This window comes from Anser brachyrhynchus (assembly GCF_964034855.1).
Source record: "Anser brachyrhynchus genome assembly, chromosome: 19".
NCBI classification, from domain to species: domain Eukaryota; kingdom Metazoa; phylum Chordata; class Aves; order Anseriformes; family Anatidae; genus Anser; species Anser brachyrhynchus.
Window position 1 is genome coordinate 3393196 of NC_137712.1, and position 26989 is coordinate 3420184.

At 45.6% G+C, this 26989-nt stretch overlaps 3 protein-coding genes across 5 annotated transcripts; 1 reads left to right on the forward strand and 2 right to left on the reverse strand.

Annotated features, from left to right (window-relative positions):
- Positions 1-98: 98 nt before the first annotated feature.
- Positions 99-16726, reverse strand: SNAPC4 (small nuclear RNA activating complex polypeptide 4; the record flags this gene model as incomplete). 3 transcript variants are annotated; one of them, XM_080561460.1, is made up of 23 exons in its annotated part: positions 99-610; positions 1587-1717; positions 2516-4617; positions 5202-5229; positions 5351-5446; positions 5759-5829; positions 5936-6179; positions 6408-6497; positions 7567-7959; positions 8406-8491; positions 8657-8751; positions 9502-9596; positions 9941-10047; positions 10373-10520; positions 10728-10892; positions 11215-11287; positions 11935-12039; positions 12891-12972; positions 13573-13651; positions 14488-14613; positions 15141-15299; positions 15664-15701; positions 16576-16726. In XM_080561460.1, the coding sequence occupies 22 exons, from the start codon at positions 16724-16726 to the stop codon at positions 1598-1600; spliced, it is 4653 nt and encodes a 1550-aa protein (XP_080417586.1). In that variant the 3' UTR covers positions 99-610; positions 1587-1597. The 3 variants fall into 3 exon arrangements, with proteins under 3 accessions (XP_080417586.1, XP_080417585.1, XP_080417587.1); XM_080561459.1 differs by having other exon boundaries at positions 7567-7962; XM_080561461.1 differs by lacking the exon at positions 16576-16726 and adding an exon at positions 16045-16174 and having other exon boundaries at positions 7567-7962.
- On the reverse strand, positions 16188-20152 carry ENTR1 (endosome associated trafficking regulator 1). The gene is made up of 6 exons (XM_080561488.1): positions 19791-20152; positions 19171-19244; positions 18750-18861; positions 18094-18156; positions 17441-17580; positions 16188-17094 (listed from the first exon to the last, which is right to left on the reverse strand). Exons 1-6 carry the CDS (start codon positions 20049-20051, stop codon positions 17001-17003), a joined length of 744 nt encoding a protein of 247 aa, XP_080417614.1. The 5' UTR covers positions 20052-20152; the 3' UTR covers positions 16188-17000.
- On the forward strand, positions 20145-26975 carry PMPCA (peptidase, mitochondrial processing subunit alpha). Its single transcript, XM_080561478.1, has 13 exons — positions 20145-20295; positions 20392-20582; positions 20775-20854; positions 21239-21321; positions 21626-21720; positions 21885-21985; positions 22369-22632; positions 22877-22969; positions 23236-23354; positions 23817-23907; positions 24141-24203; positions 24657-24801; positions 25143-26975. The coding sequence occupies exons 1-13, from the start codon at positions 20243-20245 to the stop codon at positions 25310-25312; spliced, it is 1548 nt and encodes a 515-aa protein (XP_080417604.1). The 5' UTR covers positions 20145-20242; the 3' UTR covers positions 25313-26975.
- The last annotated feature ends 14 nt before the right edge of the window (positions 26976-26989 follow it).

Consider the following 26989-nt stretch of genomic DNA (forward strand, 5'->3'; position numbering starts at 1 on the left):
TGTGGCTTACAGACTTCATTTTTCTCATTAGCAATCACACTCATACACACATCATTTAAAATATTATTTACTGTAAAAAACACAGACGACATCAATAGTTTAAGTGAGAAAAATAAAACATCTGTATTTCAACAAATACTCGAGGCTCATTTGATACAAAATTAATCTGCTGCTTATTCAGCAGTATTCAGTCAGCTGTCAAACAACACTGTCACAGCACTAAAATAAACACCTAATGAATCACATACTCTGAATACAGATAAACATTCACATAAATAGGGGCTAACACAAAAAGGAAATAAATAACCATCCTTGCTGGCTTCCCCAGGTCTCCAACAATCCCCCCCCCCCCCCCGCATTTATGGCAGGTGCTAGTTTGGAAGAGAACAGAATCGCTCCGTGCCTCAAAGCCTTCCCTCCAGCAATTTGCCTTCGTTATTTGCAACTTGTCTAAATGAGCAGACTTGGTTAGGCGATGAGGAAACCACTCCAGCCATTTTCCTCTCTTCCCCAGGCCTGTCCGGTCAGTTTGTTGGAAGCATTAAAAGTGAACAGTGCAAAGAGTATCTCCTACTGCCATAGAGCAAGGCAGACCTCAGTCAAGTGACTCCTGTAACAGAGCACAAACAACTCCAGTTAGTCACAGGACTTTTTTTTTTCTTTTTTTAAATAGGGAAGATAACATTTTGGAGTTTCTAAAACTAGTTCAGAAGGAAAAAGGGAGAAACAAAAAACAATCTCAGCCAACAAGCAAGCAAATCAAACACCGTTCATGCTCATTTGGTCCATTTCACCAAAGACCTCAACACACATTAAAACATCACACACTTGTACCCTACAGAAGCTGCTCCGGTGTTCACAGAGCAAATGGAACCATATGGGAGGAAAAAAAAGTTTTTCAGAGATGAAGCTTCAAAGATGAACTGCAATGAAGTACCCACCAGTTTAAGCCCTGGCTTCCCGCCATCTTTTAATCCTATTCCTTGCCTCCTCTTACAGGCTCATGAGCCAGGCAACAGAGAGCATCAAACTGTGCAAAAAGCTGACGCTGCCTGCGCAGGACCTACGGGACAGCCTCACAACACAGAGCAAGGACGTCCTGCTACCAGCCTGCTGGAACCCGCAGCAAGGATTTACTTTGGCTTCTGCTGCAAGTGTTTAGCACTCCCACACACAAACCCGTGCCAGCAGCAGCAGCTGCCCAGGCTTTCCTGTCCCACAAGCAGTGACCCTCTCTCTATTCTTACGTTGGCCTCACCTTAGCAGCCAAGTCTGTAGCCTCGTCTGTACCTACTAAGCAGGTGTAATACTAATAGGCAGCAGCAAGGTCTAAAGGGCTGCCAAATGCTTGAACCTCATGGCTTTTATATGTAGTTTTATCATGCAGACATCACCTTTCCCCCGCTGTGAAAGTCACAGTATAATATATGATTAATGGGTGATTGCAGAACTCTGTGTGCTAAGGGAAGGGAAGTCAAAACCATCCTCTCCTAGGGTCATGATTCACTGTCTGAGCTGTGCCACAGACAAAGGTATTTCAGGTTCTCCCTTCGAAGAAAGGCAAGATTCACAGAACGATTACTAACCCGTTTCCTTCTCACGTCCTTCTCCTTTTCCTGAGGCGGGAACTTCTCCTGATTTGAGGCACGCTGGCGTCAGTCACATCCGTGTAGGAGCCCGAGACGGATTGTGCAGCAATCTCTTCAGTGCCCATACCCTGCAAGGTAAGCAGAGCAGACTATTTGCACACTAACACACAATTTGCAGCAAAACCCCTTCACCCATCTTTTTATTCTAAGGAGCTCAGCAAGATTTCCAGAATATTCCATTTACATTCAAAATTAAGCATGGAACACGATGTTATATTACCATGACCACAGGTAGCAGAAAACATCCAAATGCATAAATTTTTCAGAAAGATAACTGCTGGTTTTTTTGCACCTTTGTCATCTTTGTGTAGAAACAGCTAGTGACCTTGTTTATTCGTCTTCACTAGCATTTCTTTTGTCTGGTTTGGAGCCACAATTTATTGAAATGCAAGTCTGAACTACACAGCTTCCTGGCATGTTCTGTAAGAAACAGTGCTGGGCAGTAAGAGATTTAATTTAAAAAATAAAAAAAATCAGAGTGATTTTTGGTCGGTATCATGGCTTAGATCAATCCATATACTCTAATAACCTTTAGTCGCATAAAATAATTCAGGAAGAAAACATTAAAGAGCAACAGGAACAGACATGTAAGTCCCCTTACATTACAGGGGCTTGAAGAACGTACGCAGTGAAAATCAAGGGCCTGATTTAAGAAGTACAGGAACCAGGCCTTTACCTTTGTGGAGACTAAAGGCTCACAGCCGAACATGAGAGCTTCTGCTATTAGATGCAAAACTATGCTTACTTGAGACGACCAAATTTCTGCTACGCTTAAGATCAGTGGGAGTTTCACCCTAGATTCCAGTGGGAGCAATACTTGGCTGGCAGTAACTTTCCACTTTCAGTACCTGGCACCTCTGTTTTACCTCATTTGGAAAATCAGCATCTTCATCTCCCGGCTCCTCACCGACTGTCCCATCCGACTGTGCGCCCGTTAATTCACTCCCAGAACTCTCTTCCTCAGACACTTCATTCTCACTCTGCCACTCCTCTTCATCACTCTCGTCGTACTGCTTCCTGCTGGCTGACAGAGTTGTTGCCACTTTTGGAGGAGACAGAGTTGCGAGCACAGCAGGGAGCGTAAAGGCTGCCAGAAATCTGGCTTTCAGGAGGAGAAAAGCAGGGTCATCGCCCAGTTTCTGATGCACCAGTTCTGTGATGGCACGCAGATCAACCCCAGCGCCCTCGCCCCGACTGGCATCAGAAGGCAGAAGACACGCTGCTTGCTTTTCCAGAGCCGCCTTCTGCAGAAGCAGCCTCGAGAGGGTTTTTAAGTTGCACAAGAAAGGTGGGAAATAGGGCAACCTGGTTTGCAGTGGCGGTACCTGGACACCTTGCTCCCCGCTCAGCCACTCTTTCACTAGCTCCTCATCCTCCAGGGAAATCAGGCTGAAGTCAAGCAGAGTCTTTCCTGCACTAGAAGTGGTTGGCTGGGGCGGACCCCCAGCAGGCTGTGTAGCGGGTGGTTTGGAGGCGATAGGTCTGGTTTTCAACACCTGGGCAGCAGAGCCCTCAGAGTTCTTTGGGATGTTGTTAGGAGGAACTGGGTCTCTCGGCTGGAGCACAACCCCTTCTGTAACGACAGCTGGGTTGGAAGATGATGCGTTTGTTGTAGCGGAGTCCTGGTTCTTCCCCGAGCTAACGGGACTTGCTGCACAGCGGGAATCAGACCCTGGAGTACTTGCAGGTAGCTGTGTTTGGGGCAGCGGCACAGCATGCAGGGTTGGTGCATCGGCTGGAAGAGAACGCTGAGCTGCAGAGGAGTCAGAAGTCTCGGAGGGAACATCAGCAGAAGAAACAGCGGGCGTGTTGCATCCAGGACTGGCTGAGGTCACAGGTAAGAGACTTGCAGAATGGCTTACAAGGGTTGTCTTTCCCAGTGGTACCCCTTCGGCTAACTGGGAACTTGGTGCTTTCGTCTCTGCGCTAGTAGCGTGAGGCGTATTTGCTCCAGCTGGTACAGGAGCCACTCCTAAACCACTGCCATCAGATGTCACGCTTGCCCGGCTTTGACTTTTCACTGCAGCAGCTGGCAGTCCTTGGGGAACACCCACCACAGCTTGCACAGAGGTGGGGAGCAACGCCTGTGGTGTTACAACCCAGGTGAAAGGCAGTACGCTGCTGGGAACCAAATGGGAGCCGGCTTGTGGAGCTACAAGAGCTGGCAATAAATTGACCGGCCTCTGCTGTGGTCCGCTACTGTTCGGGTCACAGGTAAGTGGTGTGGAAAGAGACAGTTTGTTGGTGCCAGACTCTATGCCAACAGGCACCACTGCAATTTGACGAGGCACAAAAGCTTGATTTTGCAGCACTACTGGAACCGAGCTACCAGCTAGGACCTGACCATTGCACCCTCCTTGATTTGAGGCCTGCTCTGCTCCAGTTGGATTCAGGCCTGGAAAACCACCTCCTTCAGAGCTACTTCGAGGAGCTTGCTCGTTTAGTTCCTTACTGGATTGTACTTTTGGTCCTGCTGAGGAACCAGAGCTCTCCCCAGTTCTGGGCACTGACGAGGAATGGTTTTCAACCACAGTGGTGGTAGAAGTTGAACCTGCAACAGAAGTAAAAGCTGGCAGTGGGGCTGGTGCACACCGCACGTTGCTGTTTGTACAACCAACTACTCCAGGTTTGCTCCCTGCCTGTGCAGAAGGAACGATTTGCTGTGGTGGGTGCTGGATTATCAAAGGCCCTGGAACCAACATCTGTGGGGCAATAAATACTGTTCTCTGCACAGCTTTCTTGGCCTGGGATTCCCTTAGCCGCTTCTCTTTCAGCAGTTCTGAGACTGTTTTAGGCTTCTGCCTTTGTGCGTGGGCCGGAAGAGCCGCCTGCATGGCGAGAGCAGGAGTGCTGCTCTCAAGGCCAGCAACAGAAGTCTCCGTTGATTTTAAGGCAGCAGGTCTTCTGACAGCATTCCTTGGTATGCCCCTTTGGGAGTTCCTCTGAGTGCAAGGTTGTGACGAATTGCCTGTAGAGGAGTAAGGGGGGGGGGGGAGGGATGTTTCAGTGTCTTCAAAAAGGATTTTCCTTTATAAACCATTCCGTAGCTATTAAACATCGAGTACCCAGCACAGGAAGTAGCAAAGTTTCTGCTTGTGAGAGTTCCTACAACACTACAGCATTTATTTAACCAGCAGGTGGGTTAGAAATGTACCTTAACACGGCACAGGAGGAACCGTGCTGGTCAGCGCAACACAGGCACTGCACATCAGCCAGGGTGACAACAACAAACTGGGCTTTTGGTCGGTGCCAGCACGTTCACTCCAGCCCACAGCCAGCACCTTGCTTGAGAAAAGTTTAACAGCGATAATCTACAGACTACCAGACAGGCACAAAGCCAATGATCCCCTGGCCCTTCAGTATTTTTGCCAGTCCTTACCAAAAGCAATGCATTTAGCCAATAACCGAAATATCCAAGAGCTACCAAAAATGAATAAGACAATGTCATTTCGTTCCAGAAGTTCTCCTTCAGTTACATTAGCCATTAATACAGCAGTGAAGAATTAAGTGAAAGTTCTTGCACATCATAAAAATAAATGTTCTGGTACGTACCTGAAGAAGTCTCCACATTTTGGGAAGCCTGCCAAAAAAAATATATTAAATTATACTTGAGATACAGTAGCACTTGCCACACCCATTGAAAAATGTCTACTTTAGTCAAGACTCCAGTAGGGAAAGCTTTGAAATGTGATGTACGATACCTGCTGAGGCCTTAATGCGTTAGCCTTAAGCTCTGACTGCTTTAGTCTTCCCTCCCGAATAACTTTCATGCAACCATTGGTATCAATCTGAAAGAGCTGCAAGGTAAGAAATTCATAAAAATTTGATTCAGAACAAAAATATTCAGGTAGAGCCGGTGCTAATATTAGACAGGAGAGGCTTTACGTGAAAGATTCTGGGCACATTTTCACACTTACAGAAAAAAATCCTGTCATTATTAGAATTGATGAAGAATGTAGTAAACATCATATGCAAGCCGTGAGAGTAGATTAATCCAGTAATTAGATGACTAATTTAAGGAGCAAAGATAAACCTTTTATTTAGGTATCAAACACAGGAAAAGATCACCACTGTTTAAAAGTAGATGCTATGAAGACAGTAAAACCTACCTGAATGAAAAGCGTGAACAGGGGAGTGCTCGAGAGACTGATTGACTTCATCTTCTCCTGAATAGCATAAGCTAGAAAAAGAGTCCAAGATCAAAATCAGCTGGGCGTTCAGTTAGAAGGTAGCAGAAACTGGGGACACAAAGTAGGAGAGTACTATCCCTGATGGGTTACCACTACCTTTTGTCTGATGAAAAGCCATCTTCCCAGTCTGCAAGGTGCAAGGCAGCAGCACATTGCCCACCCAAGGAGTCACTGCCATCAGAAGCTTTCTGTCAAGGTTTATTCTTCTCAAACGCTCTCTCTTTTGACGATAACTTTTCTCCATGGCGTTCTGCAGCCCCTGAAGCTTCTGATCGGCAGATGTAGCAGCTCCAGACATTTTTGTTAAACCAGCGGAAATAGGTCTTACCATCTTTGATTGCTGTGCATGAATAAATACAGAATTAGAATCCCAATTTGGTAGGTTCTAGCAAAGGTAGTCCCATAACAAACTATTCACAAGGCAGTCACGAAAAAAAAAAAAGAAAACAACCTTTTCCCTCTTGGGACTACAGTGAAATAAGATCTGTGATTCTATGCTTATTTTCCACTAAACACAGCCTGGCAGCGCACACATTGCAAGAGCAGATAAGACAGAAGAGGCACTTACGAGTTTCCTTTGAAAGCACGTGTTATTTCTTAATACTCGTCTCACATCTTCCAGGGTAACCCGTAGCACTTGCTTTCCACATCTGGAAGCCTTAAAAAGAGTACACAAGAAAAGGTATAAGGGAAAGTATCCCACAGAAAATTACTTGTGCTGACATTATAGACAAAACGTACAAAAGTTTTCAACGTTCCTGCTACTGAAAGAATCTTAGTATATTAGATCAGCCCCAAAGCGCAGATGTTTACCTTATCTTTTAGTTCTTGTGTGTTACCACAGTACCAAATGCCTATTTCGTTAAAGCCTTAGCATGAAGTGTCCACAAAAACCCACCCAAAATCTATTGGATGATTCTCTTTCCAACTTTTGGCTTAACAGTACAAGGGAAGAAATAGGGAGAAGTTCAAAAAAGTCAGCGACTCTTCCCTAAACTTCTACTGGTAGAAAAAAAAAAAAAAAAAATCAAGCCTTATCTGTAATCAAAATCAAAAGACTGATTACATCAGACAAGCATTTACAAACCATGCATACCATAACCACTTCTGTAACCAACAAACTTGTCATCAGCGCAATTGTCCCTGCAGCTGAGGGATGCACATGCTACTTAAGTTCACTTGAGCAAAAATATTTTCTCTTGTGTTAAGAATTGCAGTTTTGACATTTAGTATTTTACTACGGAGTATTTTTCTGCAAAAATGTGCAAGGAGGGTTTGTACTGTTTTAGTGTCTGACCTGGGATGAAAACCCAGCTCAGAATGAGACAGACGCACAGGTAACAGTTCTTACAAACTAAGTCTATGCACTCTAGTCATCAGGGTAGAGAGAGTAACCACAATTCACCAGCCAATTCTGCTTTATGAAATTATGGGAAAAGTTTTGTTTCTCTGACATTATGGGTAGGAAAGAGCACAGCTATTTTCTAGATAATACAGGGCGGGGGGAGGAAGCACTGCTAGAAATTTCTGTTTAATCACATAGCTCAGTTTCCAATAGCACCCCCCAATGGTAAAACGAGAAAGCAACTAACAGAGGTGCAAGAAAGATTTTGTCATCCACTTATCACTCATCACTTGCTCTCTTTACTGCAGCAAATATACTTCCTGGTAATTCCTGATCTAAGCTGAAATTCCATCAAAACCAAACTGAGAATCCCAGGATTTACCTTGTTAATTACTTCTACTGGATTCTTCACAGTGATGTCTGTTGAATGCGGGCGCGCAATGCCCCTCAGGATGGTGTTCAGTTCTGCAGATTTATCAGCAACTCCGTCCTTGCCTCCGTCACAGGGTGCACGTGGAATTTCACTGCTACTGGTCTTTGCATTAGCACTCACAGAAGAGAAAAGGGACGAAGTTTGGTATCTTCCTTTGTTTGACTCCTGTGTACTTGTCTGTGTTGGAATCCACAAATCGATGCTGGGAAATGCACACTCCTCCTTACTCGTCATCTCCTCTTCTGAGCTGTCCGCTAAGTCCAGTTCTATGTCTTCGCTGCTACTCTCCGAACCGCTGGTACTCCCTTCTGCATGTCGCCGTTTCGCTGGCCTTGATTTTTTCTTCTTAGCCAAAAAGAGCACAGACAAGTTTTAGCCAGTGTTCACCCCTGACTTGCAAATCTCTCGAATTAGTAAATTAAAAAGTTTTGTGCGGCAGTATCCTATCAGAAATGTGTGGCTTCCAAATGGACAGTGCAGCAGCACCTGCTGGTGCTTTGACAATGGAAACATGACAGTATTTTTAACATGGTCTTAAGCAACCAGAATATTTTTAAGAGTGCTTTGTGCCAAACCTGGCAACTCATGATGTACCTATAAGAAAATATAAGTTTATGCCATCCTTACGGGCATTTCAGGACAATAAAATTAATTAATGATTGATAAAATTGATTGTAGGAAATCAAGGTCAATTTTGGTATTGATTTCACATACTTTCACTTTTAGTTTAGAGAATCTTAATTAAAAAGATAAACGGGACTGTGACATAACAGGATTTTGTACAGTACCTTAGACCCAATCATGAGTTTCCACTTGCTTAGGCACTGGGAGCCAGTCCGGTGAGGCAACTCAGAAGCGATTTTACTCCAGTGACCTAAAAAGGATGAAGAGCAGAGCATATGGAAGCTTGCAATCACCAGTAGGAAGCAGAGCCTGCTTCTGTCAGCCACTTAAAATAAAAGAAGAAATTCAAATGGTAAATTATTAAATAATGCTTGCTTCTCTAAGCTTTTGAAGATTAATCCACAGCAACACTTACCCAGGCCATGCTTTTGCACCAGATCAATTAGCTGTTCCTCTTCCTCTAAACTCCACCTGCCTTTCTTTACATCACAGTGCAATGCTTTTAAGTACCTTCAAAATAAAAACATTAAAGGAACACTCAATCTTGTTTGTACAGTTCTGATCATTACTGCATAATCTGAGGCTAAAAAAACCAGCATCGTTATGAGATTTTCTAAGGGGTCCCATTCCTACTCCCTTAATACAGCATGGCTACAATCTCTTTGTTCTCTAAACATCAGACCACACGATTAAGAATTAAAATGAGCAGGTGTAAAACATCACTGAAATTATGACGTGCTGCACTCTAAGCCTCCTGAAGTTGGGTCCAATGCTGAAGACTGCTCAGCACCTCTCACAATATTGGTGTCAGTTACAGGAAGTGACTGACTAGATAACGTTCACGGGTACACAGACAATACATGAATGACAACCTTGCCTCCCTACGTGAGCTCACTCAAGTTTCAGGATAACTTTGCATTGTTTGGGACAAAAACATTCCCAACTTCTAACCCACCAGCCACTTTACAGAGGGAGCAGCATGCTGCAAGGCAACAGCGCACTGCTCTCCCTGCTAAGACTCAAATGTCAACTTTTTAACTTCTCTAACTACAAATCCAAAGTTAGGCAGAGGCAATGGAGACCACATTTAGAGGCTACCTTTAAAGACCAGTGCAGACTGTACTTAGACCATAACCACTTCTCACAACAATGGTCCTTAAGATGACACTGGTTTAAGCGAAGCATCATTTGTAAAATAAGTTGCACCTTAGCTCTGGATAATAAGCTTGAAAGAACTGTTGTTTCCTTTAGTGTACTTACCGATCCCTGCACTGAGCATCGCTCCTGCCTGGTACTTCTGTCCGAATTTTGTACCAGTCACGCTCTCCATACTTCTTAACTGCAGCCAACAGCATCTATGTTAATCACACAAAGAATGAGTTGAAACTCATTTTTTATATATATATATATATACACACACACACACATATATATATATATACACACACACACACACACAGAGTAATAGTCCTAGTAGGCCTGAGACAAAAATAGCTCTGTTTCTTTCCACTGTATTGCAAGTCTCAGAACAAAAGTGTTTGGGAGCTCCTAAGCCTTCTTGACTTGTAAACTGCCCATCTCAATCCATTTCAAATTCCTCCGTGCCACTATTAAAGCTCAGGTGTATAAAACTTTCTAATGTTCTAATCTTTCCACTTTTGCACCCTGCAATTCTAGGGAATCAGAGAACAGAGCTTACAGAATCTTCCTCTGGCGTCCAAGGTCCTTTCTTCAAACTGGGGTCCACACTCTTGGTCCATCGGTAAATCAGCTGGGCAGAATCTCTTCCCTCCATGTAATAAGCAACTAGAAATGCAAAGAAAAGCTAAACAACTCCAGCTCTCTTAGCCACTCCTCATCAAATTTGTTCTCTAGATCCTTCACCAGCTTCGTTGCCCTTCTTTGGGCACTCTCTAGGTAACAGGCTACAAAGGTTGGATAAAAACATAGAACTGTGACTATTGTGGAAATGTAAGCACTCATAGGAAATAAAACTTTACTAATTCTTTCAATCAGAGCAGTCTGGGTGCTCTAGCATGCAGAAATACTAATACACATAAGCCTGGGAAAACAAAAACAACAACTAACCCTCACACATGAATGGAAAACGTTTTATTTGTATGTCACTTACTTTTCTTGTATGGGATATGACTTCCTACTCTCATCTCTTGAACAAGCTCTAAAAGCATCAGATCTTCATCTTTGGTCCATTCTTTCCTTTTCAAATCTTTGTTATAGGCTTGATACTTCTGCAAGCACTGGAAAGCTGTCCTGTTTGTCTTAATGCAATAAAAACAAAGCTACTTAGAAAAATGGATACTTATGAGGACAAAAAGCAAGAAGGCAAGGCTAAGGGTTCTTTAACACTTCTCAAAAAAGCATTAATTAACAATGAATTAACGTGGATTTCTGAAAATTGACATGAGATACAGTCAAGTCAGAACTAACTGATTTTTCACCTCGTTTCTGGCCTCAGAACACCTTACCCCCAACTCCTGGGCTATGGTCTGCCAGTCCAAATAACCATGGTCAGCAGCTATCTTCTTCAGCCTCTCTGTTTCCTCCTCTGTCCATTCCTTTTTGTTGATGCTTGGATGTTCATAGTTCTGCCAAAACTTCCTCAGTTCTTCTGAACTACGTTTTCCATCAAACTAAATGAGATAGCAAAAATCTCTTTTGTCTTGTAGCTGGGACTGAAACAACTGGACAGACGTGAACACTGATACAAGGGATATATTTTGTATTCCGTATATATTTTATTGCTAATTTTTTTCAGAATTAAATTATTAAATTTAACCAGTAACAACAAATGTCCAATGCTTCTGTGCTTGCCATGTTGAGATCACACAATAGTCAACTTCTAGAAGTACACAAGGGAAACAGTGGGTGGAAACAACACCAGTTCAGGTGTAGTTTCTCTCAAGAGAAGGGATGCATGTCAGAAGTACTAAAATAGCTGATCTCCCAACTTACATGGATGTTTGAAATTTTCTCCCAGTCGTGCTCATCAAATCTGTCTCCTAACAAGTCACTTTCTGGAAGTTGGCTAAAGCAGAAGATACAAAGAGAAAGGAAGAACCACATTAAAAAAGTTAACTGAACAGTCAGTTTCTCTGCCTGACCTTGCTTCATCTTATTCCTCTCACCTGCTATCAACTTCCACAAAAACTTACTACCTCAAAGCATCAGGCTCTTTAACATCCATAACTTTTCCCCAAACATGGTTTCTTTCTTACTGGGTTTACTAAAGTAATTTTACTTGAGTATAAGGAATGCACCGTTGAAAAACAGCCCCCTACAAGATGATGTTGGTTTAGCAGGAGAAACAGTTTAATGCAATGTCAAGCTACATTGCTCCAGATGCTTTAGCAAGCAAAAGCTCAGAACTATTAGAATTTGCAGAGTTCTGTCTCCTTGTTGCTAAAACAAACTATTTCAAACTGTGCCTCTATACTGGCTATACATATTACATTTGTAGATCAAAACCCAGAACATGATTCTTAGTGAAAAGCTGTGGAGATGAGAGCTCTGCAGGGTTTGAACGGCACTTGATAGTTTTATTTGTGTTGGCTTGTGAAAAGTTTTCTCCAAATGTCATAATCAGAAGTGCTCAAGGAAGGAGGGAACTTTACGAATTAGCCTCCAAGAACATACTTGCATTTTCACCATGAACATAAAAAGGTAACTTCTCACTTAATTGCCTCTATTTCTCGTTCCACTTCTTTGATTTGCTTTTCCAAGATTTGTTTCTCCATTTCAGTCTTGACCTTTTCCAGTTTCTGATTCCAGTAACTCAACCTGTTCAAAGACATTTTCAACATTACTTAAGACTAGATGGGAAGCAGGTCAATGGCATCAGAAGATACATAGCAAAGGTGGTTTCCCCATGAGTATCGTTCTTTCCTTCAATTTATTTCCGCAGTAAACAAAACTGTTCTTCTAGGTTTTCCCACACGGCAAACTCATCCTATTTTTACTGCTTCAATGCAAACAGTTGACCAAGAACAGGTCTCAGATCAATCATTTTGGTATTTACAGAGATAATCACTGATGGCTGCAACAGCAACAAACAAGACTGTACCAGCTCTAGGCACATAAATCTCTCACTGGACACACTGTTATGGCTCACTTGCAACATATCAAGTTCAGCTTCAAGCCCTGTAGATTATTTTAAGTTATACTGCTGTGTCAACAGAAGAAACAGATGGCTATAAAATGCTACAGTATCTTCAGAACAAACCCATCCCACCTGCCAGATACCTGCAAAAGTCGTCATCTGTTTACAGTCCAAGCTGAATGCTGTAACCTCTTGCTTATGGTCAGAACTTTACAGTCCAAGACCCATCAATGCCAGGTACGTACACAGATAACACAGATGTCAACAGAGAATGAAAGATGCTGCCATCTACAACAGCATCATCCTCTGCACTGGTGCCCTCAGGACACGGAGTTTGGATATCCCTGCTGCAATTCAGAGTGGCTCTCCCAGGCCCCAAAGTGATAAAGAATCCCCTCTGTGCTTTGTAACCTTACTGAAATTGCAAACAGCTAACACAGAACTTGCTGAAGAAGGCAGCACGTCCACATATTTTCTCTCCTTACTTCAGATGTAACGTTGTCATGAGAAAGGATTTTTGCACTGTACTTACTTCAGTAGCTTTGGCTGAAGCAGGCGCTGCAAGCGGTCACTTACGACTGATTTCTGCAATAGTATCTTCTCTCTGCTTTTCCCTTGACAAAATAAAATAATCAAGCATTCAGTGATCAGTAGAAAACCATTGCCAAGTAAAAGAGAGACGCGTTGCTTTCAGCATCACTGTTAAAAGTATGCCTCAGGTCTTCGATAAGAGTTCATCTTTCATTTTGTTCAGCAAAGGAACTATCGGAAGCTAGGTAAATTAATTATATTCCCCGCCTAAACCACTAATGTCATGTCTGACCTCGGCAAATTGCAGCCTCTTACTCAGTTTTACTTCCAAGGAGGCATCAATGAAGATCACCACCAAGGTGGATGTAACCACCTAGAGCTTTAAGTGTCTCTTGAATTCTCTCATCTCAGCACTACCCCTGCATGATCTCATTTGCTTTTGGAGTGTTCATGGGAGAGATGGAATGACACATCAAAACAAATGCAAGTGAAAGGAAGTAAGTCATAAATAATTCAGCAAATCAATTCACAGAGCATCCCATTTACTTTTAAGTACTCTTTCTGTGAATTCAAGTATGAAATATCAGAAGTGTTGGTGTTTAACTGCAGATGTGGGGGGAGCAATGCTATGAATATAGACATTTGGTACAGCAGAACACTGAGCAGCACATACGGTTTCTTACATTTTGTTGAAAGCAGTTGTTCAAAGGATTTTATGCCCTGAGCTGCCTTTTCCTTGGCATCTTCGTTGGAAGGAGGGCCCTAATAAACATTAAAAGGGTTAAGATACATTAGAAGAGTCAGGTACACAGAAAATTTGCCCATTCTCCTTAGAACTCTAGCATGAGCCACTACAAAAAAGAATGCTAACTCAGGCTTGCACAGGCTGTCACATTAGAACTGCTCAGTCACCTTTACCAGTACTAGCTTGCAGATACATCAGAAAACATAACAAAATATAAGCAGATACTTAAGCAAGTTTGCCCACAGCTACACAGCACATTCTCAGCTCAAAGCCAGGCCTGCTCACATCAGCTGACCGTTGGTTGAAGAAGCATTCCGAATGCGGTTAGACACAATACGTATGTTTGTACCTACTTAATCTACACTACCAATTTAGGTACAGATGTATAGTAAAATTCCCAGTCATTACTTGAGGATTATGGTAATGTGTGTACGGTGACAGTTGACAGTTTAGTCAGGATTACCTTTTGCTAGCAACCCTTTAAGAACACTTGTAAGAAGTAGTGACACTTGCCTCAGAAAACTTAAAGACAGCCAGATTTCACGTTAAACAGAGTGGAACTGGATCGTGGCGATGAAGTCAAACAATCAAAGTTAAATTGAAAAACACAGCGCTCGATTACCCCACGGCTGGAATGGCACCGTTCTGAACTCCCACGTGTCATAACCAGCCGTGAATTGGACACACGTTTCCAAAAGACCATAAGCAACAAGGGAGGGAAAAAGAGATTGCAAACTCAGGACTGACACTGGTAGTTACAAGTTACAATGGAACACTGTTACAACAGTTACAATTTAAATCTATCACTGCAAAAAAAAACTATCAATATGTAACCTAGTCTATATTTACTTACAATTCCTGTTGTTTTATCCTTAAAGTACGGCTTCATAAAATGGCCCAAAAATATATTTGCTGGTAAATTTCTACCATCTCCTGCTTTTGCTGTTTTTGTGCCATCAAGTTCGCACATGATTTCTTTCTGCAATAAAAGAATTAAACCACGTCAGTACCTTTAAATTCCCTAATTTCAGAGAACACTGGCTGAGCCATCACAAACTTCTCAGGAAGGATTCAAATAATTTGTAGCACCAGTCTGCAAATTAGTGCGTGTGTTAACAATGGGATTTGGAACTTCGCAAGTTTGCATAGTACAACGGAGATAAAAAGAAACATATGAATATACCGATTTGCTAGCTAAAACATTCTCCAGTGTTAGCATTTCTGGTGGTAAGAAAGAATGGAAACTTCAGTAGCATAAGCCATTCCAAAGGTCACCATTGAGGTGACGCTGGTTTGAATTGCCATGAAGAAAATAAACCCAAGTCTCCTTGTCCCTGTCCAGGCAGGCTGGTAACTACACCTGCACATCAGTAAGGACTATGACTGCTGATTCCATTGGTACCTACGGTACATTAAGAATGCAGTGGAAAGTTTTACTGGGAATGAGGGGCAGAGGAAGATGACAGATGGCAACCCAAAAAGCACATTTTACTCCTGTTTGCTCACCTGCTGTTCTTTGTTTTGTGCAATCAGAAGCTCCACTTCTTCAATCTTTTCCTGGATAACTTCCTGGTACACGTGGTTCATCTGCAGACACGTTTCTGGGTCTTCTGGCAGGCTATTTTCAGTATCATCATCACTACTGTCCTCTTCTTTTTCCACTTCCTTGAGGCATTTTAGAGGGTTAAAAGAAAAATGAGGGAAATGCTTGCTCTTAAGAGCAGATGCAGGTATGCAGCATAATTATGTAACTCAGTACTTCTATCGTGTTACAAAACTGATTCCCAAAAGAACTGGAAGCACCCGTCTCTCCCTGATAGCTGCTTTGAATGGTCCCAGAGGAAGAGTTACCTGCCTTGCCTAGCTCCCTTTCTTTCTGTCCGTTACTTCATCACACTATCTGGTCCAAAGTTTGACTCTGAACCTTGCCAAGAACTGTTCTTTACCCAGAACAGTGCAAAATTTCCCCTTTCTTCCTGTCCCCTTCAGCAGACAGATGGAAAGACATGCTTAAAGAGAAAACGGTTACCATTTCTTCCTGAGAATCTGAGTCGTCATCTTCAGCATCTGTTGGACAACAAAAATACAAAAACGCCGACTGCAGTGAAAAACACACAGCTTCAAAACCAAAGACTTTTCAATTAAAGCACACAGAATAAAGTACTACATAGCGCCTCATACATGAACATTAGGGTTTTCAGGTATTGCCAACATCCTCAAGTAAAAATGTTTAGTTATACACCACACGTGTACTTTTTTTGTGGTTCTAGAGTAGGCAAAATAGCAGCTTCTGCTGGCTACAGCAGCAATCAAGCTGCATCTTGGTCCTGTGCATCATGGTAAAATAAAGGCCTCAGAATGTGCAGACAATGAATGTTCCCACCCAACAAACCCCATATTCTGTAACCACCTAGCAACCTTCCGCCAGCCTTCAACAGTACTGGTTTTGCCTTCAGTGTGGCTATGTAGTTCCGACATGTAATCTTTGGAGTGGCACGATCAAAACTGAGGTGAAGGATTAGTGACAGCCACCAGAGGTACTGATACCAGAGCTTTTAATTCACCCCCTTTATTGCTTTGAAAGAACGATTTTAGGAAGCACAGCCAGGCTGAGCAATGGAATGATGCAGTGGAGTTCACATGGTCCGTTCAGAGAGTATGGAAACGGCCGATATAATCGTGCCAGTGTCTGGTGGGAGGTTCCATTTCCCAGGGCAGCTCGTCCCCCGCCTGTGATGCCCAAACGCCTCCGGGAGGGGTCGGGGCAGTTCTCCGAGCCTCCCTCGTGCTTTTTTTTTCCCCGGGTTTCGTTACAGAAACGAGCGGAGCGGCGGTGCCAGCGGGCTCCCCTCCGCTGGGACCGGCTGAGGAGCCCGGGCAGGCGGCACCTCGCACGGACGCCAGCGGGCACGGCGGGCCCAGAGAGCCCGGAGGCCCGTACCGGAGCCGAGGCTGCAGTCCGACACGTCCAGCCCGGCGCCGGCCCCGGCGGGCTGCAGGCTGCGCTCCAGCTCCTCGATCTCCCGCCGGATCCTCTCCCGCTCCGCCTCCAGCTCCGTGGCGTCGGGGGGCGGCGCGGGGCGCCCGGACATGGCGGCGGCGGCGGCAGCGCCTCGGGCTCCGCGGCCAGGCCAGGCCAGGCCCGAACCGGGCCCACCCCTCGCCCGCCGGCCAATCGGCGTCAGCGCCGCGGTCAGCTGAGCCCCGCGCACGTGGCAGCGGGCAGCCAATGGGGCGCGAGGCGGAGCAGCCGGGAGCCGCGCTGGGTCCTGCTGCCCGCCCGCTGCGGGAGGGGGGCGAGGGCGGAGGGCAGGAGCCGGTCCCGGTCCCGGTCCCGGACCGAGGCCCAGTTCTCCTCCGGAAGTTTCACTGTCCGTCCTCGGGCACTTCGGAGATGCTGTCTATGGACTTGAGGAGATCGGCCACCAGCTGCAGCGATTCCGCTCCCGACACCAGCTGCCTGCAGCGCGGGAGAACACCGCGTGAGAGGGGAGAGGATAACGCACCCAGGCGGTGCTTTTATAGCTTCTTTCAGAAAGTAAAATAAAATAAAAAATAAAATAAAATAAAATAAAATAAAATAAAATAAAATAAAATAAAAAATAAAATAAAATAAAATAAAAAATAAAATAAAATAAATCACAGGTAGGCAAAAAGAACAGGGACTATCTCATCAGGCACGCGTAACACAAGACCCCAGGCTTCAATCCTAAAAACCAACCCAATCCCAGGATGTTTTGCTGTGCTCCTGGTGGGAGTTCGGGGAGGCGCCGCGGGCGGCGTTAGGAGCGGCTCTTCACGCTTACCTCACCGCAGACCGAGAGTTTGTAATGACCGTGAGGAGGTTCTGCAAGGCCGCCTCAGCGTTCTGCTTCACCACGGCCAGGCTCGCTGACTGGCCCGACCTCAACGCTTCGTTCTCCTTCTTGTAGTTCTTCAGCTGAACCTTGGGAGGAAAAAAATAAAAAATACTTGTTATGCAAATAACCCCAAAACTCAGGGTTGAGCAGGGTGAAGCAACTATTGAGCAGATTGTTAACCAGACTGCCTAGAGAGAAAGTCCTCCCAGCTCTGAGAGCCTCTACACGGGGCTGTGACCTCTCTCAAATCTCCTTCCCTTCTCCATAAGGCGATTTCCTACAGGTAGGCATCTATTTGCCTCGTAGTATTACAGGCTTTCACTGACCCCAAGTGCCAAATCATGTTTGAACATCATGTGAAACTTAAGAAAAGCTTTAATTTCCAAGATCGCACCACAAAACAAGCACCACGTGTCACAGAGATGACGTTAACAGTCAGCACAGAGCTTAAGCATTCTAACCCAGCACGTTTTCTCCAGCATTTGCCACGAAAAGCGAGGCGCAGTTAGGAATTCTCAGTATCCCTTTTACAGCCTCAATGTCAAGCTGTTCCCAAGTCCCAGCACGTTCAGCAAGGCCTTAACAACACCGCTTCGTACCTGAAGTAAGGCATTTTCCTGTTTCAGTTTTGCAGCACTGTTTTCTGCTTTAAGAGCCCGTTTCTGAAAGAGAATAAAGATGACTTGGACCACAGCAGGCAGCCTGAGGAATGTCAGAATTCACGATTCCAGCACGGAACTTGAAGTGATGTGCTTTGTGTTGCAGCACCTCTTGCTCTAAATGCTTTATGAGGTGGGGACGGTGCACCTGGTCACATCCCTCCTCTCCTCCCTGTTTCTCCTTTCTGATCATCAGGTGCAGTCCGTTACATCCAACCACTACTTTTTTTTTCTTGGACTAGAGGAAAATCTACTCAGAATAAGAAGGCAGGAAAAACTGCTCTTTTTTCATAAAGAAGGTGTTTGCAGAACGCAGCAAAAAAAAAAAAAGCAGCTAACGGTGCTTATGAACACAAAAAAATGGTATTTCTGCAGAGATCTCCCTTATCCCAGGCAACGAAAGGAGTTGTAGACTGGGACCCAGGCTTGGTATAAGAGAAAAATGCGGCCCCATATTAGAGCTGTTTAGTGCTCACATGGGTGAAGCAATCACTTCAGCTTCCCTTGCTCTCCTGGGAGAGGAAGGAAGAGAAATGGAACTACAAATTTCCAACTATGAACAAGGTTCTGCTACTACATAAAACGCCACCACTTACAGTCATTAGCTGGAGATTTTGTTCCACATGCTGCACCATTGCTTCTAAGTCCTGCGCTTCTTTCTCTTCTTTAATTTTGTTTTCCTCAAGCTTTCTTTCAAGCTTCCTCATCCTTAAAATAAAGGGAATGCTCAGTAAGCAGCTGGAACATCAAACAGCCTAGTAAGAAAATTCTAGGGAAGGACCAAGAAACTTATAATGTGAAAGAATGAATTAAGTCTTCCCACAGGACTACAATTTTAGCCTGTTGCTCAGGGGATTTCTGCACTCACCATCCACCAGCATCAGTGCAAACTATCCAGCTGAACACACACACAATGGCCATACAGAAAGTACGTCCATTCACAGGCAGTCTAGGTAACGGCAATTCCCCAACAAACTGCTACCCCATCACCGTGGGATGTAAGTGTGGCTTACGCACTTGTCTGCTTGAGTTTCAGAGAGAATCTGAAGCTTATTGATCTTGCTTCTCAAATTGGCATTCTCTTCTTTTAGCTAAAAAAATAAAAATTATTAGAAATGAGAATACTCATAAATAGGGTTAGTACACTACTAACATTGCAAGAACAGTACCAGATGAAGTCATTCAACTTTCTTATCTTTAGTGCTGAAAAATCTTGCACTTTCTATGGCATTCAAGCTTACTTTCACGCCTAGTTTTTCCCTCTCAATCCCACTTAACTTTACCTAACTCTGTAGGGCACAGAAACGAGGCAACAATCAGCGCAATTACGCAATTAGCCAACCGCTGTTAATATGAAATTAGCACGACCTCAGAGGGCAAGGGCTTGAGGAGGTCGCCTGGGTCACGCAGCCAAAAGCCACGGCGCTGAGCCTGACTCGGGCTGCGAAGCGGCTTCTCAGAGCTCTTCCCCCAGGTGCTGGGAGGCGCTGCCGCCGTTACACCGCCCGTACCGACAGCGCCCTTCAGGAGCGCTGGGGGCTGAGGCGGAGTTCCTCCACCGCCCCGATGCACGGCTTCGCACCTCGCCTGAGGGGAGCCGCAGCCCGCAGGCGGTCGGGGGCCCCGGCGGCGCTCACCTCCTCGTAGCCGGGCCGCGGGGGGGCCCCGAGGGGGGCCTCGCAGAAGGAGCCGGCGGCGACGTGGGCCCGCTCCACGGCGGAGGGCTGGTAGCTGCCGCCCCACTCCTCCTCCTCATCTTCCTCCTGCTCCTCTTCCTCGCCGGGATCCGGGAGCAGCAGGGGGCCGGGCCCCCCCTGGGCACCGCGGGCCTGGCTGCGCACGAACTCGCGGAAGGAGAAGGGGTTGGGGCTGGGGTCGGGGCCGGGCTCCGCCGCCATCGCCTCAGCCCCCCTCAGGCGGCGCCCCCGGGGCGGGGCTTCGCCTCAGCGCACGCCCCGCCCACCTCTCAGACCGAGCCAATTAGCAGCCGCCGCCTGAACCTCTCCTCCAATCGCAGCCCGCCCGCCGGCTCCCCGCGGGGAAGGGGGCGCGGCGCCGGGCGGAAGGGAAGCTCGGCGGGGACGGCAAGATGGCGGCCGCCATGGCGTGGCTGAGGCGCGGCGCGTGGGGCCCGGCCCGGCGGTGAGCGCGGCCGCGGGGGGTGGGGGAAAATGGCTGAGGGGAGGGTGCTGAGGGGCCTCGGCCGTCCGCTGACGGCGGCTGCCGCTGTCCCCGCAGGTGCGGCCGGAGCTACAGCGCGGGCGGCGCCCCCCCCGGCGTGCCGCTGAGCTGCCCGCTGCCCGGCGTGCCCAAGGCGGTGTTCGCCGCCGCCGAGGGCCGGGAGCGCTTCGAGACGCGGGTGACGGCGCTGGAGAACGGGCTGCGGGTGGCCTCGCAGAGGAAGTTCGGGCAGTTCTGCACCGTGGGGCGTGAGTGGGGGGCGTGGGGGGGGGGGGCGCGCTTTGCCCCCGGGACCGGTGGGAGGAGGAGGAGGAGATGAAGGAGGAGGAGGAGGAGGATGTCGTCCTGTTCTGTACTGAGGCCCTGGGGTGACCGTGTGGTGTTACCGGAACGGCTGCCGAGGTAAGAGCCCCGCTAACCCCTCGCCTTCTCGCCGCCAGTGCTCATAAACTCGGGATCCAGGCACGAAGCGAAGTACCTCAGCGGCATCTCGCACTTCTTGGAAAAGCTGGCCTTCTCTGTGAGTACCGCGCCTGGCGTGCGTGGGTCCCCGAGTCCCTGCGCGAGGTACTGAAAGCTGCATAGTAGTGTGAGGATTGGAGTAGATAAATGATCACTCAAGGTCCCTTCCAATCCCTAATGTTCTGTGAGAGACAGGGCGAGGTGAGAATGAACAGCTGAGGGCAGGGCCCTCGTCCTCACAGTGGCAGCACAGGTTTAATTTGTTTAAATAGGTGCTGAAAGTCTGTCATGCTCTGATCTCTAACGTTAATGACTGTTTAGTGACTTAAAGAACATAGGGGGCATCTATGCTAGAGCAGGAGCTGTTTGTTCTGAGCTATACCGAAGAATTTTAAGTAGTTGTCAGTCTACTAATCTGTAACTCTGGTGTCTTCTTTCTTAGTCCACAGCTCAGTTTGGCAGCAAAGATGAAATTCTCCTCACCTTAGAAAAGCATGGGGGCATTTGTGACTGTCAGGCTTCAAGGTACGATGCTTTTCCTACGTCCTCCGTTACCCTAATGGTTGTAACGCGGTGGTTTGGGGTGGCTGAACCCTTGCTTTTCCTGGTGCGTGAGTGTAGAAGTTGCTTTTTGGTTCTCAGCATCAGAAGTCTGTTTCTGACAACTGCTAAGAAGTCCCAAAAGTGAACCTGGCAGGGTAATGGAAGTCAGTGCTGTTGCATTTTCAAAGCACTTGATGCGTCATGGCCTCTTTATGCCCTGAACCACGTTTACTGAATGCTCAGAGATGTGACTCCCCAGTGCAGAACCCCTCTGCTTGCCTTGCAGGGACACCATCATGTACGCTGTTTCTGCTGATGCCAAAGGCCTGGACACCGTGGTCAACTTGCTGGCCGATGTGGCGCTGCAGCCCCGGTTATCAGGTCTGCGAACACAACATCTGCCTCAAAACGGAGTCCCAAAGCATGACTCTGAGCAGACTTGAGAGTACATTAGGTCGTGCTTGTCAAGAAGCTTCAGAGTTCTCCTGTACCAAGTGAGTACTTTGTGTGGTGGTGGTGATCTCTTGCTTTCTCTCTTATTATAGATGAAGAAATCGAGATGACTCGAATGGCTATACGATTCGAGCTTGAGGACTTGAATATGAGACCTGATCCAGAGCCTCTCCTCACGGAAATGATCCACGCGGTAAAACACTGAAAAGTCTGTGTTGTTGTGTTTAGTGTCCTGCGTGAGACATGCTGAGCTCTCTTTCTCAGCTTTTCCTTCACTGTAGGGTTTATTTTAGACTGTTTTGAACACTGATTTTCTGTTACTTAGATTTCACAGAGGGAGAACTTTTGCTTTCCCTCCAATTTGAAATCACACTTATATGTGTAAGATTTTAACATAAATTAAAGCTAACCATGCCTTACCGTTGTTAACATGTTAATTTATGCTGACATTAGTGAAATAGTGCTCAGCCCTTCCTTTCTTATACGTCTCAAACAGGCAAAATTCTAAAACAAAGGGAAGGTTTAGGTTGAGAGGGTGAAGCAATACTTGCTGCTTCAATTTACGTTTCCTTTTAGGCAGCCTACAGAGAAAATACAGTTGGGCTGAACAGGTTCTGCCCAGTGGAAAACACTAACAAAATCGACCGGCAAGTCCTGCACTCGTACCTGCGCAACTACTACACGCCCGACAGGATGGTGCTGGCCGGGGTGGGAATTGAGCACGAGCAGCTGGTGGAGTGCGCCAAGAAATATCTGCTTGGCGTGGAGCCGGTGTGGGGCAGCGCGCAGGCCAAGGATGTGGACAGATCTGTGGCGCAGTACACGGGAGGCATTGTCAAGGTAATGGAAGATGGAGATAGCCTTTTCCTTTCTGTTAGAGGTTCAGATTTGGATTCGAATTGACTTTTTATAGGATTTGCTTTTCTAAAAGTACGTACAGTTCATGTAGAAGTAGTCTGTGAATATGCAGTCCAAACCGGCCATGGTAGCCATTATCTGGGTGACAGGTTAATTAACATGAATTCATCATGCTGAATAAAACAGACGTGAAAATGTCTTAATAATTTGTTTGCTTTTCACACAGGTTGAAAAAGACATGTCAGATGTGAGTCTCGGCCCTACTCCAATCCCAGAGCTTACCCACATTATGATTGGGTTAGAAAGCTGCTCGTTTTTAGTAAGTACCAGCCTGAAATGCTCTGTTTTGGTTGCTCTACTTGCAGACTCCCAGGCTACTATCTCTCATTACATAGACGTTGGCACTCTTGCTGCTGGTGGTGTGTGTACAGGCAGCTTTTTCACTGTCAGTTGATAAAGGCACTGACCTTTACATTCCTCTCGTGCCATGTTTCTCTTTGACTCTTTCCCTCTTTACTCATCCCTAGCCCTTGAGCCCTGCTTGGTCTCTGCTATTGGGTGACTGAATTTCTTGTTGCAATTCAGGAGGAAGACTTCATTCCCTTTGCAGTATTAAATATGATGATGGGAGGCGGTGGCTCCTTTTCAGCTGGCGGGCCTGGCAAAGGCATGTTCACTAGACTGTATCTCAATGTGCTCAACAGGTTGGTTTGTCTTCTTGTTTAATGGATAGCAGAAACTGTCTTCTCTAGCACATTAACACATAAAACTGTCTTTCTCAAGATGAGGCCTTCCATCATCTTACTCCGCTTGAAACATGCAGGGCTGATTTATTAGCGGGTATTCTGACAGGGTGAAATTAAAGGGCAGAAGTGACTAGGAGTCCTGTTTTCTTCCATTAGCCCAACCCATCCTTTCAACTGGGGAATATTAAAAGAATTGGCTCTAGGTACCAGTAATACTGCTATGTATCCTTCACTTTTTGGTCTCAAGGATGCTGGTGGCAAGAAGGAAGTAGATAGCACACAGAAATTGTCAGAGGCAGGAACTGACTATTTCTACTAGCACTGCTGAGAATTTTGAAAATGAGCTAGGAGGGGACTCACTGTCCATGTTTGTATAACTTTGACATTTAAATTCTTAAAATTTTGTTTGCATACTTGTAGGCACCACTGGATGTATAATGCAACTTCTTACCACCACAGTTACGAGGATACAGGTCTCCTGTGTATACATGCCAGCGCAGATCCAAAACAGGTATACAGCCCTGTATACAAAACGAGGTATCCTTAAAAAGTGATTGCATCGCTTATTACCAAACAGTGATATGAGAACTTTTGTACTTAAAGATAATGTTGTGGTAGATTTCTATAAACATTGCAAAACTACTGGAATGTGACATAATATTCTTGTGAAATTCAGCTAGATGTTGAGCACGTTATGCTATTTTAATAGAATAATTAATAATTGTTGTAACCTGTTCTTCCTAGGTTCGAGAGATGGTGGAAATCATCACGAGAGAATTCATTCTAATGGCAGGAGCAGTCGGAGAGGTCAGCAGCCTAACTTGCAGACTACGCAGGTGGTCTTTGAGCTGAAATAGTGCATTGTGTTGGCCTTGCTGGGGTGATATTTTTGTAGATCGGCTATTTCATGTATTACTTTAAAAGAACGTAGAAATTTTAGCAGAACGTTCACAAAGAATTCTGCAACCGCCTTCCTCTTAGATGCTCTGTAGCTCTTCACAGCAATTTTTTTTTTTTTGGGCAAGAGAAAGGCCTTTTGTCCATTCTTAATGTCAAGAGTCTGCCTATTTAACTAGTCAGCTGCCTTCTGTTTTCCCTTTTCTGAGGCAGTATGTCTAAGAGAGAGCCCAGCTCCTTCGTGGACCAGAATGTGGCACTAATAGAGCCATCCCCCTATTTTTCAGCAAGTGATGGTAGCTTGTATTAGAGAACAGTGGACAGTCTTCTTTGAACATGTTTGTATTTGCTGCGTATTTGCAGGTAGAACTTGAGCGAGCAAAGACGCAGCTGAAGTCCATGCTCATGATGAACCTTGAATCTAGGCCAGTTATCTTTGAAGATGTGGGACGGCAAGTGTTGGCTACAAACACAAGGAAACTACCTCATGAGCTCTGTGCCCTGATCAGTGAGTAAACTGTTTTTCCTTGCCTGCATTGAATTGTAGGTACAATCTGGGGGTGGCACCTTCAAATATATTCCTCTAGCAGTGGTGAATCACCTGAGAAAACATGGGGGCATAAAGACTAGATACGTATTTCAAACTGATCTTTTCTATTGCTTGCAAGCTAGTGCAGTACTTCTTTCTTCTGACAACAGCAAAAAAAGAAAAAGCTAAGTGTAGCAGAGAAGGTCTAGAGCTAGTGATTTGGTCTTCTGAGCTGGGGGGCTGACCCAGCAGCATAATAAAGCTGCTTCGTGCTATTTAAAATGTAGTTGTCACAGCTCCGGCTTTCTTTTTTTCTGCAGGTCAGGTGAAATCTGCTGACATCAAAAGAGTGGTCACTAAGATGCTTCATAAAAAACCAGCTGTGGCTGCACTGGGTGACTTAACAGATCTGCCCACGTATGAACACATCCAAGCAGCACTTTCCAGTAAGGATGGGCGACTTCCTCGGGTGTACCGGCTCTTCCGATAAAGCAGCGCATCCTGCATGTATCTGAGAGACTTGCTTTTTTTTTTTTTTTAACTTTTTTTTTGGTTTATAATACTGCTGTGACTCCACTCCTTCCCAAATCTTTCCAGGCATACTGTGCAAACATGGAGCTATGCTACAGCTGAGCAGAGCCGCTTCAGAACATTGGTCTGTGAAGGGCTCGTTACGTTGGGCTTCTCAGCCCGTCCTGGCTCTGGATGAGTACTTTGACCATCAACAGAAGACAAGCGTGTATAGCCTTCTCTTGGCACTGGGGAGAACATAGCAAGCCAGAATATTTGTCAGTGCAACTGAAAGCATGTATCTGAGAAGAAGTAAGTCACTGCTGCACGTTACTATTAAGTGTAGCATAGGAGCAGCCTTTTCAGCAGCAGAAGTGGGACTGTCACGTTAGAGGCCCCAGCGTGTGCCGTTCTCGAGGAGCGCAGCGCCTGCCCTTGCTGCAGGCTGGCAGGGCAGACGCTGGGCCGTGCTGGTTGGCAGCAGGCCAGGTGGGATGAAATGGCAGGAGGCTTCAGGCTAAACCGCTCTGTTAGGGTTAGAGAGGAGGGGTGGGTGTTCACATTCACTTGCCTTCTGGAGGCTGATCACTACACACGTGTTAGTAAAGAACTTGCTTTACATCACAGTTCGGTTTGGCAGGTTGTACTCCGGTGCAACGCACTGAGTTGTCAGCCATGTATGGCCAGAGGAAGACTGCTGTTAAAAGGCTTGGCTCACATACCTGAATTCAGAGACAATTCACAGCTGTTACCAAGGTGAACAAGTATTTGGTCAGAGTGACTTAGGCAAATAGTTGTTGTTACCCATCTGAAATCAGGCAACAAGTTCCTGCAGTCCAGGTTCTGTTACAAGCATCATGGATCAGGTCAGTGTAATTTACCCTCTGCAATACTCTAAGACATTGTATGTCTGGGAATAACTTAACTTTGCTAGAACTCAGAGGAAAGTAGACCTATAGCATAACTTCCTGGGGAGTCCATAGAGGGAGATACTATACATAATGCTACATGGACATTCACTCTAGACTGAAAGCAATTTTTTTTTTACTTGAAAGTGAATTATGCAAAAGAATAGAAGGTTTTTTTATGCCTGAGTTGTTATTCAAAGGAGTCGCTGCTGCTGCACCTTAAACTTGTACCCTACTTTTCTTCAAATTGTCATACGATTAACTTAAGGCCTTGCAAAAAGACAGATCTTTCAGTTTTAACAGCAGCGATGGAGCTCAGCTAGCTAGCAGTTAAGATCAACAACGTCTAGAAAGCTTGTGATACTGAAAGTGACTGCCATGGGACCGCCATCACGTTACAGAAAGAGATGGCAAATATTTGCCACTTAATTTCAAACTGAAGAAATGGAGCCCCAGAAGAGAGACGATAAAACATTTTGATTTATGTAATCCCTTAATATAGGGGCTTAAAAATGTAGGCAGCTGCATTGCAGCCTTTCACGAGCTTGGTGTGCGTTGTAAGGAACAATGAACTGGGGAGCAGAACACTATGAGGCAGCTATGATCTGCTTTATCACCGTACCTTTCTTTATGCAATTGGAAGAAAAGGTGTTGCTTCTTATAGAACCCAAACTATGAAAGTCTTATGCAGTTGTTGTGTATGTTTTTAAAGAAAATAAAGAGCCCTTGAAGTCACTGGAGTAAGTAGC